This window comes from Artibeus jamaicensis, unplaced genomic scaffold (genome assembly GCF_021234435.1).
Source record: "Artibeus jamaicensis isolate MK-2021 breed Jamaican fruit bat unplaced genomic scaffold, CSHL_Jam_final contig_1539, whole genome shotgun sequence".
Taxonomy (NCBI): Eukaryota; Metazoa; Chordata; class Mammalia; order Chiroptera; family Phyllostomidae; genus Artibeus; species Artibeus jamaicensis.
Genome location: NW_026521299.1, coordinates 883,363 through 895,702, shown reverse-complemented (window position 1 = coordinate 895,702; position 12,340 = coordinate 883,363). Strand labels below are relative to the sequence as shown.

Here is a 12,340-nt window from a genome sequence, read left to right as displayed (position 1 = left end):
CCCCAGCATCAGGAAATAAAGCCTAAAAGCACCAATTGGAAAAGTTTTCTGGGGTTGAGGTACCTGTAGAGGCTCCCAGGCTCACAGAGAGTTTGTTGGAGAGACCCACAGGGTCTTGGAGGGTGCACAAGCCCACCCATCTGAGAACCAGCACCAGAAGGGCCCAATTTGCTTGTGGGAAGAGGCAGAGGGGACCAAAATCCAAGAGAGAGTAGAACAAATGCCATTGCCCCTCTCTGACCCTGCCCCCACTTATAGCATCGCAACCCAGCAACCTGGGTTGCTCTGCCCTGGTGAACACCTAAGACTCTGCACCTCATATGTAACAGGCGCAAACAGACCAAAACATTATGGCTCAAGAAGAAGAACAGCTCAAAGCCCCAGAGCCAATACTTCTAAGCGACAAAGAGATAGCTAACCTTTCAGATGCACAGTTCAAAACACTGGCGATCAGGATACTCACAAAACTGCTTAATTTTAGTCACGAATTAGAAGAAAAAATGAAGGCTACACTAAGTGAAATGAAGAAAAATTCAGAGGGAACCAATAGTGATGGAAAGAAAACTGGGACTTCCGCCAAGATGGAGGCGTAGGTGGAAGCACTGTATCTTCTCGCACAACTAAGTTTAAAAACAATAAAGTATTAGCAACAAAAACACAGCCAAACCACAGACTACTGGAACTACACGGAAGTCTGACAACAACAAACCCTTCAGCCAAACCAGTAAGAGGGACAGAGCCTGTAGCAGAGCAGGGTCGGGCAGGAAAGATCCACCCAACTGACCAGGGCCCACGACCCAGGTGCGCCAGCAGCCGTGGGCAGATCCCAGGTGTGGAGAAGTGGGCGGACCCACTGAGGGCTGAATGCGGTCACACAATTCTCGCGCAGATAAACTAGTGAAGGAGCTAGCAGTGAGACGGACCTCACAGGCCCCAGTGGCAGGAAGCAGCAGAGGGAACTGCCATTGTCCCTCTCTGACTCTGCCCCCACATACAACATCACAAACCAGTGACCTGGGTGGCCCCCGCCCTGGTGAACAACTAAGGCTCTGCTCCTCATACATAACAGGCATGAACAGATCAAAACATGGCTCAAGAACAACTCAGAGCCCTTGAGCCGATAAATCTAAGCAACGAAGAAATAGCCAAACTTTCAGATGCACAGTTCAAAACACTGGTGATCAGGATGCTCACAGAACTGGTTGATTTTAGTCACAAATTAGAGGAACATATGAAGGCTAAACTAATTGAAATGAAGGGAAATACACAGGAAAGCAATAGTGATGGAAAGGAAACTGGGACTCAAATCAAGGGAGTGGACCAGAAGGAGGGAAAAAATGACCAAACAGAAAAGGATGAAGAAACAAGAATTCAAAAAAATGAGGAGAGGCTTAGGAACCTTCAGGACATCTTTAAATGTTCCAACATCCAAATTATAGGGGTACCAGAAGGGGAAGAGGAACAGCCACCAGTGGAAAACTTATTTGAACAAATAATAAAGGAGAACTTCCCCAATCTGGCAAAGGAAATAGACTTCCAGGAAATCCAGGAAGCTCAGAGAGGCCCAAAGAAGTTGGACCCAAGAAGGAACACACCAAGGCACATCATCATTACATTAGCCAAGATTCAAATGAAGGAGAGAATCTTAGAAGCAGCAAGAGATAAGGGGACAGTCACATACAAAGGAGTTCCCATCAGACTGTCAGCTGATTTCTCAAAAGAGACCTTGCAGGCAAGAAGGGGCTGGGAAGAGGTATTCCAAGTCATGAAAGGCAAGGACCTACATCCAAGATTGATCTATCCAGCAAAGCTGTCATTTAGAATGGAAGGGCAGATAAAGTGCTTCTCAGATAAGACCAAATTCAAGGAGTTCATCATCACCAAGCCCTTATTATATGAAATGTTAAAGGGACTTACCTAAGAAAAAGAAGATAAAAAAGATGAACAGGCAAAGGACAGCAAACTCACAGTTATTAACAACCACACCTAAAACAAAAGCAAACTAAGAGAATAGCTAGATCAGGAGCAGAACCATAGAAATGAAGATCACATGGAGGGTTAGCCACAGGGGAGTGGGAGAAGGAGAAGGGGGGAGAAGGTACAGAAAATAAGTAGTATAGGTGGTAGGTAGAAAATAGATAGGGGGGAGGGCAAGAATAGTATGTGAAATATAGAATCTAAGGAACTTGAGACACGCGGTCATAAACTAAAGGGGGGGAATGGTGGGGAGGGGGTGTGCAGGGTGGAGGGGAATGAAGGGGGGAAATAGAACAACTGTAATGGCTTAATTAATAAAATGTATTTTAAAAAAAGAAAAGCAAATAAAAGAGCAATGAGATTAGTACATACTTTGTTACTCAACAACTACATTCCAGGGATTTATTCTAAGTAAATTAATGGGCAAGGGCGCAGATGTCTGTGACATTGCTACTTACAATACTGAAGAATTTAATATATGTCCAATCACAGAGTAAAAAAACATATAACAGGTTTGTCCATAAAGTATCCAGCCATGCACTATGAAAAATAAAGACATTTATTGAAGATACAAGATACAAGAAACATTGTACGTAGGACAATGACACCTCAGTCCCTTTCAAAGTAGGCTCCTTGGGACTGCATACAGTTTTCCCAACCACCATCCGCTGCCCCATTGTATTTTCCTGAATCACCCAGTCATATTTTTCTGAATTTCATCAACAGTCTGAAATCTCTTCCCTTTCAAAGGTGATTTAAGTTTTTGGAAAAAGCAGATTTTGCAGGAAGTCAGATCTGGACTGTAGGGAGGATGAGTCACCTGTGTGATTTGATGTTTTGCCAAAAAACTCTGCACTAGGCCTGATACATCAGCAGACAGGTTGTTCTGATAAAGCTTTCAATCACCAGTTGTCCATAGCTATGGTCTTCTGAATCATATGAATAGTTTCCATGGAGGAATGTTCAAGCTTAAAGCAAAATTTTACAAATTTGCTGCTCTTCTTGCTAAGTCATTTTGAATGTCACAGCCACACAGTACACATGCACACTCAAGGGTGGCTACTGTCCCCACTGACTAGTACAGCAAAGTCATCATTATTCACGCAAGTGCATTCCAATCCACTCTCCTTGGCTGCCAGGTTACATCGATCTCTCGCAGACCGTTCCCATTATGTTAACAATGGTTGAACTCTTTCTCTACAGACCTCATATATACATATACAGGATCTGGCAGAAATAAGGCCTGCTGGAGTGTGGTTGGTAGGGTAACAATATGGGTCTAATAATTTATAGTTTTAATTTGAACATTTCACCTAAAATGTCATACGGTGTGTGTGATATTGAGTGTGATATTGTTATGTTACAGAATTATACGCTTATGATTTTGTAATAAAAGATTTTGTAATGGAAAGGGATGTTATTTGTGCCAAACCAAATATATGTGTGTGAGTGTGTGTATATATACATTATACACATATACATATATGTATATACATATACACATACATTTATACATTTGCTTGGTACATACGAGTTTGGAAGAATATATACCAAAATGCTAGTAATAATTATTTGTGATTGATTGGATTGTTTTAGTCTTTTATTATTGTTATTGTTATCACTTTGTATGTTCTCTTTTTTCCCCCCTCGCTCAAATCGCATTTATTACTTCCACATTATCAAGTTAAATTACCAATGGCAATAAAGAAGTAGCTTGTCTCCAAGCGGCCGGCCTATGAACATGACTACTGACAAAGCAAGTAGGCTCAAAAGCTCCCTGCAGCGGTTCCCACAAGCCACTGTCCATAATATGGTCAGGGTTTGCGGCTGTCTAGAACAGCCAGTCTCTCAGGCACCTCCGAGGCCACCCCAGGCAGTGCGCGGGTCCTGACGGGGGGCGGGGCACGCCAGTCCGGAAAAAACGTACTGCCGCGCTGCGCATGTCTTTTCCTTTTCTACTCCGGGCCCGTACACAGCAGTTGTTGCGGTGAGTTCCTCTAGAGAATGGATTCTATCGGCTTCCATCCTGGCTCTCTCGCAGCCGTGGTTGCTGCGCTTCTCCAGGGTCGGGGTGGAGGTCCCTCTCCTGCTGCCCGCAGGCCCGTTTCTGAGTAGTGAGAGGTGTCAGAGGCGCAGTTCGTGGGGTAGCAGGGCTCTGTGGGCAAAGATTGGTGTCCCGGTGACGGAGGGCCTAGTACGGGAGGATGAAGTTCTTGCTTGGTGAGGTCTGTGGGCGAGGCTAGGGGGCTGCACCCCGTCTACACGCTTTTGCTTGGGGGAAGAAACCTCCCTCACCTCGGTTGCCTCCTCGCTTGGCCCTGGGCCTATAGAAAATGAGGCTGCGAAAACCTTAGTCTTTTGGTGTGGGTTCAGCGGCTTGTCACGAATAAGACCACCCTGGCCCCTCCCTGTGTAGCTGAAAGTACAGCCACACTATCCCGCTTATAGAATCTAAGCCCCCCCCCATCATACCTTTGTGGTTTTAAGGGTGAAAGTTTGGAGCGAATATGTATGCTGTTTTAATGTCCTGGCAACTAACTTCTCACCTGAAGTGTTTTTAGGGCTGGAGGTGGGAGCTGGTAAAGGGTAGGTTTCAGTCTAGGGAGTTGGAATTCCTTCTTCCTGCATATTTTCCGCGCATTTTTGTGTTTGAAACTTCCACTTACTGGACAGTGATTTCGTGCGGTCATTTTGGGGTCATGAACTCGGTTTCTGAACCCTGGCCATATTGCTCAGAAGTGCTCTTGGTGATTGCTTTCTTCCTGCAGATGTTGATGCCCAAGAAGAACCGTATTGCCATTTATGAACTCCTTTTTAAGGAGGGAGTGATGGTGGCAAAGAAGGATGTGCACATGCCTAAACACCCCGAGCTGGCAGACAAGAACGTGCCTAATCTTCACGTCATGAAGGCCATGCAGGTAGCTGGGGGGGCTGCTGGAGTGGGGTGCAGATGGAGGGGTTTTCCACTGCTGTTGAAGGCAAACTCCAAGGAGAGGTCAGGACAGCTAGAACTTCTTGCTGCCTGGAAGGGCTGAGGGGTAGATTTATTGTGAAGACTTGTATTCTATGCAATTTAGTTTCCCTTTGCACTGTGTTTCTAGTTCCAAGCCTCTAGTTACATCTCAACAGTACTTTTCTGTCTTACAGTCTCTCAAATCACGAGGGTACGTGAAGGAACAGTTTGCCTGGAGACATTTCTACTGGTACCTTACCAACGAGGGCATCCAGTATCTCCGCGATTACCTCCACCTGCCCCCTGAGATCGTGCCTGCCACTTTGCGCCGTAGCCGGCCTGAGACTGGCAGGCCAAGGCCCAAAGGTAAGGTGCCCAAGTAAATACCTCCAACAGCCTGTTTTGCAGCTGCTCTTTCTGGGAGGAAGGTTATGTGTAAAATGGTGTGGTTTTTGTTGTGGGACAGAAATGGTCTTACAGTATGCCATTGGTGTCAGCTGTAGAGAGACTCTGGCCTATAGGACCTTGGGTTAAGTCCTAGAGCCTTTGTCCTCTAGCATGGGACTTGTAATGGAACTGGAGTCAGGTGCTCAGGTTATCCGGGGAGACGACATTAAACAGATTATTAGTCTGTGGACAGACACATGTGGTAGGGCACTGAGTAACTTTTTCACGATGTGAAGGGATATGGTTAGGGGAGAAGGGAGATTATCTGATTGCTCACAGTTGCATTTTTGTCCAGCTTGTGATTTCCTTAGGTTCTGAAAAAACTTGTCACAAGAACTTTTGTAGGAAGAGCATTTTGTGGTCTCAGGTGATGAAATGGGATGCAGAGATTCCTATATACAGTTGATTATCAAACTGTCCCAGTTCCCCAGGGGGGGAGATTTCATGGGGCTCAGGAATCTATTTTTATGAATGATCCCTAGGGGATTCTGGTGGTGGTTAAACGGTTATGTAACTGTAGAGCAAAAGTTCTAGAGAACAGCATCTAGAATCACTTGAGGGCAGGGGCTGTCACTGTCTTTGTGCCCCACAGACTCTTGCTTTAGGAGGCGTATGTGGGATCTGGCATTTGTTTATTTTAGCCAGGCTCAATTTTATCTTCTACATTAAAAAAGAATGGTTTGTATTTTAACCATATGGACTCTAGATCTAAAGGTCCAAGGTAACTGGGTAGAGAGAATACTAGATTAAACTTCCACTGTTTCTGAGAATGCTTTTAAGGTACCTCTTAAAATCTGTCTTAATATATCCACAGCCTGAAGGAGGTATGTGGAGAAGCCCCGGGAAGAAATGGATTCTGGTGGCCTCTATGTTTATATACTTAACACTGGAGGTGGGGCTTTCATCTGTGATGCCTCCTTTGCACAAGAAGTTCTCCACTTCAGAGATAGATCCATTTCAAATTTTTGGCTATTGAAATGTTTGTAGAAATAGCTGGATATTTGAATTTGCCAAATAATTGGAAAGTGTGCATTTCTATTGAGAAATAACAGTAGAACGAAGCAATCCTTTTGCAGATGTGTAGCATTTTAATTAAGAATGAGTTTTCCTGGGCCTCTGAGGAGCCAAAAGGTCAATGATAAGTTTCTAGCTGGCAGTTCTGGGTATAGGAGTTCCTATTCCTATTAACTTATAATAACTAAGTTGTCCAATGAAAGTAGGAGAGCAATTCCAGTTTTCTTGGCCTGAAGGGAACAGAGTTCCCATACTGCCCTGTGTTCACATTGTGTTTACTTTGTGTAGGTCTGGAGGGCGAGCGACCTGCAAGACTCACACGAGGGGAAGCTGACAGAGACACTTACAGACGGAGTGCTGTACCCCGTGAGTGACACATTGTCTGTGTGGGGCTTTGGGGTAGAATCTCTGGATTTTCAGTCAGCCCTGGCTGGGGCTCAGCCCTCAAAGATGCCAGTGACATGAAAAGTTCCTGTTCTCATCTCCAGCTGGAGTCCTTTGTGCTTTTTTGCCTTAAGAAGGGATTTGATGAGTGGGGACAGGGAGGATTACCCTGTGAGCAGGGGACAGATGTTAGTTGAAGACCTTTAACCTAGAGCAAAATTGAAAACTTTCAGGAAGACAACATGGTTTTATTTTGTGGTTATGTTCCTGGGTTGTAAGCTCCTTGAGGGTAGGGTCTGCTCAAATTACCTTTGTTGTTTTCTTATTGCAAAAATAGTGTGAAATCTTGTCTTTAAATAGCAAATATTCACATTGACTGGGAACAACGGGTATTTGTTCATTGAGCAAATGTATATTTAATGCCTGTGGTGTGCTAGGCACTGTCCCAGGAGCTGGGGAGATGGGAGTGTACATACCAGACAAAAGGCCCTTCTCGTTGAACTTGCATTTTAGTGATAGGAGACAGATACGAAAAAGTAAGTATGTATTGGGTTGGCCAAAAACCCCATTTCGTTTTTTTCCATAAAATAAAAGACATATCTTTCATTTTCACCAACAATTTTATTGATTTGGATATTTTGAGTAAGTCAGCTATCTCCTGCTATTGGCTTCTAGTAGGTAGAGGCCAGGGGTGCTGCTAAACATCTTCCAGTTCATAAGACATCCCCACTGCAAAAAGTTATTTGGCCAGAATGTCAGTAGTACCAAGAAACTTAGCAAACCACTTTTGACATGTTCGATCAGTCACAGTACCTTCTCCATACACTGTACAAATCTTTTTATTTTTTTTTTAAAGATTTTATTTATTTATCTTTAGAGGGGAAGGGAAGGAGAGAGGGAGAGAACTATCAATGTATGGTTGCTTCTGGTGCACCCCCTCCTAGGAACTGGCCCTTGCTGGGAACTGGCCTACAAACCACGAATGTGCCCTGACTGGGAATTGAACTGTGATTGTCTGGTTCGCAGGCCCGCACTCAATCCATTGAGCTACACCAGCCAGGCCAAATCTTTTTTTTTTTTTTTTTTCCCCTTTCTTTAAATAATAGAGCATAATACACCAAAAATGTTGCATATTTTCTTCCATCTCCATTTTTAAGATGGCTACACCAAAATTCATCGATTTTGATAATTTTTTAATGCACACTGATATGACACCTATCAGAAAATCTGACAAAATTACTTTGAAATCAAAGACAACTAAACACTACGAAAGCTGTTCATGTAAAAAACTAAATGAAGTTTTTGGTCAACCCAATAGTGTATCCAGTGGTATGGGTGCTGCATGGAAAATTTAAAGTAGAGGGTGTAATTTTCAATAGGGATTTCAGGAAAACCTTGCAAAAGTGAGATATAAGCAAGCAGCTAAAGGAGGTAAAGGGGAGCCAGCCAGCGACTATCTTGGGAAAGCACATTTCAGGTAAAGGTCCTCTTAGGGGAAGCACCTGGCTTGAGTAAACAACAGAAGACAGTCGGAAATTGAGTAAGGATGTAGGCCCACAGCTCTGTGGACCACAGAAGGACATGGGGTTTGCTCTGGCGTGGATGAGGGCCATTGCTGTTTGCAGAGGAGTGAGAGGGTTCAGTTTGGTTTTAAAGGGTCACTCTTTATTGCAGAAACAGAAAATTGTGACATAAAAGCAAGGTATGAAAAGGAATTTTTACTGACTTACCACTCTTGCCTCCCTCTTGAGGTGGTTCCTGATTCTATGTGAAATAGAAATGAGCACTTGACCTGAATACTTACAGAGTAGTAGAAATGAATTTCTCCAGCAAACAGGCTCTCCACTTAGAGAAAAGTTAGTGGTTGCTCTTATTAAAAGTCACACCATGTAGAGAATCAGTCAGGGAATGGTTCTAAGGGAATGGTTCTAAGGGAGTTGGGACCAAGCCTCAGGGGTACTCAAGTTTAGGGGCAGTGAGCATTTCAGGCAAGGTCTCAGTATGAACAAAGGTACAGAGGTGGGGAAGATGCTGTCTTACTAGTCAAAAGGGAAGGGAAGTGAACAGCTTGTGGTGAGCATGGTCTGAAATGAGCCAGAGGGGGACCCTTATTTGAATAAAATTCACCAAACTCATATTCACCTACTGCCCCACTCCTGCAGTGTGAACCATGAAATTTCTTAGTGGCCACACTGAAATGCACAAAATTCACACGAATGTTAATTTTGTTATTGTATGCTTCCCTTTATGTGAAATGTCTAGACTAAGTAAATATATAGACAGAAGGGTAGATTAGTGTGCCTGCCAGAAGTTAGGGGGAGAGTGGCTACTAATGTATGACAGGATTTCTTTTGAGGGTAATGAATGTTGATTTTTTTAACCCATATAAACATTATTGGGATATTTTGTATTCTTTCTCTTTTTAAATTTTACATTCTCTTAAGTCTTGCCCTGGCTGATGCAGCTCAGTGGGTTGAGCACCAGCCTGTGAACTGACAGTCACTGGTTCCATTCCCAGTCAGAGCGTATGCCTGGCTTGCAGGCCAGGTCCTCAGTTGGGGACGTATGAGAGGCAAGCTGATATGATTTCTTTTCTCCCTCCTCTCCTCCCCCTCTCTGAAAATAAATAAGATGTTTTTAAAAATAAGTTAAAAAATAAATTTTGCATTCTCTTAAGTCTTAAAATCTGATATTTTATTGTACACACACATCTTTGGACTAGTGGCCGCAGGGCAGGGCAGCACAAGATCTTGTATCTTGCTTCTTTCCTATGGTTATGGTAAAGTTGCTTTTTGCTTCTGTACGCTGTTGTGTCCTTTACCTTTTAGTTCTTCCTTCATTGTGCTCCCTTTGTAAGCTAGGTGCTGATCTAAAGCATGTAAGTGATTCAGTAGTAGAAAATTAGGGTCTTCTGGGGCCATGTGGGAAGGGTACATAATCCAGACTTTGTAGTCAGGATAGCCTTCCTAGAGGAGGCAGTAGTTTGGGTTGTGAGTTTTGAAGGATGACTTAAGGGAGGCTGTGCTAGGAGAGGGAGAGGGCAGAGGTGGCTCAGGTGTAATTTACTAGTACTTCATGGGGTCTGTTTGCCGACATGACCTTCTCCACAAGATTGGGTTGGGTTACTTACCTGCAGGAGATCAGACCTCGTGATGAATTGAAATTGGTGTTTCTTATTCCAGCTGGTGCTGACAAGAAAGCTGAGGCTGGAGCTGGGTCAGCAACTGAATTCCAGTTTGTGAGTATTCATTCCCCTGTTTGCTCTCCATGAGTGGTCACTGCTCTGGCCTCAGCCTTGTGTGGGGGGGTCTGTAAGTTGTAGGGATGTAGTATAGTGTGGTGGATCCCATCCTTCATTCTCCCTATCCCCCCAAACCACAAATTCCAAATATATGTTTTACATTAAGACTGGAGACTTTCTGTCAATATGTAAATTACTGAAATAAGTTTTATAAATCAGTACTATTATATGTGTAGCATCGTGATCTTTTCTGTTTCTTTAATAATGATCATAATTCCTTTAATTAGTTTCATGAACAAAACTTAAGGCTGAGAGTTACTGGAGATTGAGTGTGCTCTAGAACCAAGATGGGCTGGAATCAAATCACTGTCTTCCTTCAGAGGGTGTGATCTGTGCACCCGTTTCTTCAGCCATAAAATAGAGATGATCGTAGCTATCTCAAGAAAATTGTGAGACTAGTTAATCCAGGTCAAGTGTTTGCGTGGGGCTGGGCTGTCACTGCTGGGACAGCAGCTGTCCTGTATTGGGGCTTCACAGCATAGTGAAAAGAGGGTGTGTATGTATGGCAGACACAAGATCTTATCCTGTGCTGGTGCTTACATGTGTGTAAATGTGAGCACACTCTTGAGTGGGTATCCATATTCTCATTTTACAAATGAACAAACAGGACTGAGGTGAATGTGGCCCTATAGCCAGGAAAGTAAGGCTAGGATTTATGACCTGCACTCTGTGAAGCGGCCTCACCAGTGATGAGAAGGCTTTCTGTGCCCTGGCTTACTGCTAACACTTATGTCATGTGCTTTCTCTTGCAGAGAGGCGGATTTGGTCGTGGACGTGGTCAACCACCTCAGTAAAGTTGGAGGGGTTATTTTGTGCTGAATAAACTTGTCAGAAAATAATGTTGTGTGCCCCTGTTTGTTTGCAGTATGGAGCTCGGACGGGAATGATCTAAGGGACAGAGTGTAAATGGGGCAAAACTGGGTTGGTTTTGGGAGTTGTCTTATCCAGGGTGACATCGCTTGTTGCTATAGAGCTGCGGTACTTGGCTTTGCCTTGGGCTCACTTTGTTCCAGCAGACGCCTCCCTACAGAGTCCTGTCCTGTGTGTTACCATTTCTGGGAAGCAGTTGGAAAGCTGAACATCTTACCAGACAACCATGCCAGCTCAGCTCTGTGTGGTGAGAAGTTGCTATTTTGTTGGTCTTGGAACAGATTTTGTGTCTATTTGGGAATATCAAAATATGAGTTAATGGACAAGAGCAGGGTGTTGAGATATCCCTTGGGGCCAAGTTCAGTTTTGGTACAGGTACCAGAGGAAGATTGGATGGGACCCTTTCTGTGCTCCTGTATTGCAAACACCACATACCTGGCAGTGTCAGGAAGGTGGGCATAACCTTTAAGCAAGTTTGCTGGATGAAAAGCGTTCTTTGGCATGACTTGCAGTATAATGAGCTTTCTAAGTGGAGGTCAGAGTTTTTGTGGTATCAGTTCTGGGCCAGCCAGCAAAATGGGTAGCTAATAGAAGTGGATCTTCTTAAGGGGTACTGGAAATTGGGAATTATATTTGTGGGTACTGTGAACCAAGAATTATATGAAGCTGGATGATATTAGACAAGTGGGATATCAAATCTACACAGGTGATTTCGTTGTAGCCACTTCAGACTTAATAGGCAGTTTTGGTTGTGACCACAAGGTGGCAGCCAATGGCAACTCCAACTGTGCACTTAAACTTGGTGCTGGGAGTGTGCTTTGGAATCTGAACCACCAATAAGTGGAGGCTTGCTTTGGCAGAAGGAGGTTGTGTTTGGGGAAGCTGTTTCAGTGCTTCCTTGGCAAAGATTGCTTTTTACCCAGTTTTACTGCTGGCTCAAGTGATGTCAAGTGGTTTGCCTGTGTTCACACGCCTTGTAATTGTTTAACCTGGATTCCACTGCGAAATGTTATTAGCTCCTGGCCTTTCTGTTTCACATCAAGGCCTTTGAGCAAGTGGATGAGTTTTCTTTATAGCTGTGGTGATTTTCTGGCACTAAAACATCCCTTTTTCAATTAGGGCTTTTTGCTAACCCCTTTCCTTGTGATTTCAGTTAATTCCAAATTGTGTTCTTAACACCCAGAGGTGCTGGAAAAACCTGAAGAACATACAGTACAGGGTAGAGGTAGAGCCTGTAGATGAAAACATGCAGGTGGTAGTGGCTCTTGCTGCCTGCCAGCCTCTGCTTGCACCTGGGTAGATTGAATGACCCCCCCCTGCCGATCAATAATTAATTAGCTGTTCAGAGATCAGTGCCAGTAAGTACCCTGGGAAACAAGCATTGAAATTAGCCT

General features: G+C 43.9%; 1 protein-coding gene across 1 annotated transcript; it reads left to right on the top strand.

Moving 5' to 3' along the window:
- Positions 1–3,872: 3,872 nt before the first annotated feature.
- On the top strand, positions 3,873–10,915 carry LOC119041196 (40S ribosomal protein S10). The gene is made up of 6 exons (XM_037134395.2): positions 3,873–3,964; positions 4,746–4,895; positions 5,125–5,296; positions 6,680–6,757; positions 9,958–10,013; positions 10,829–10,915. The coding sequence occupies exons 2-6, from the start codon at positions 4,746–4,748 to the stop codon at positions 10,868–10,870; spliced, it is 498 nt and encodes a 165-aa protein (XP_036990290.1). The 5' UTR covers positions 3,873–3,964; the 3' UTR covers positions 10,871–10,915.
- Positions 10,916–12,340: the final 1,425 nt, after the last annotated feature.

Excerpts from the sequence above, each read along its gene's own strand:
- LOC119041196 (XM_037134395.2), top strand. The coding sequence starts at position 4,746 with ATGTTGATGCCCAAGAAGAACCGTATTGCCATTTATGAACTCCTTTTT. Across the intron at positions 5,297-6,679 it reads TGGCAGGCCAAGGCCCAAAG|GTCTGGAGGGCGAGCGACCT; the intron begins GTAAGGTGCCCA and ends TACTTTGTGTAG. Across the intron at positions 10,014-10,828 it reads CAGCAACTGAATTCCAGTTT|AGAGGCGGATTTGGTCGTGG; the intron begins GTGAGTATTCAT and ends TTTCTCTTGCAG.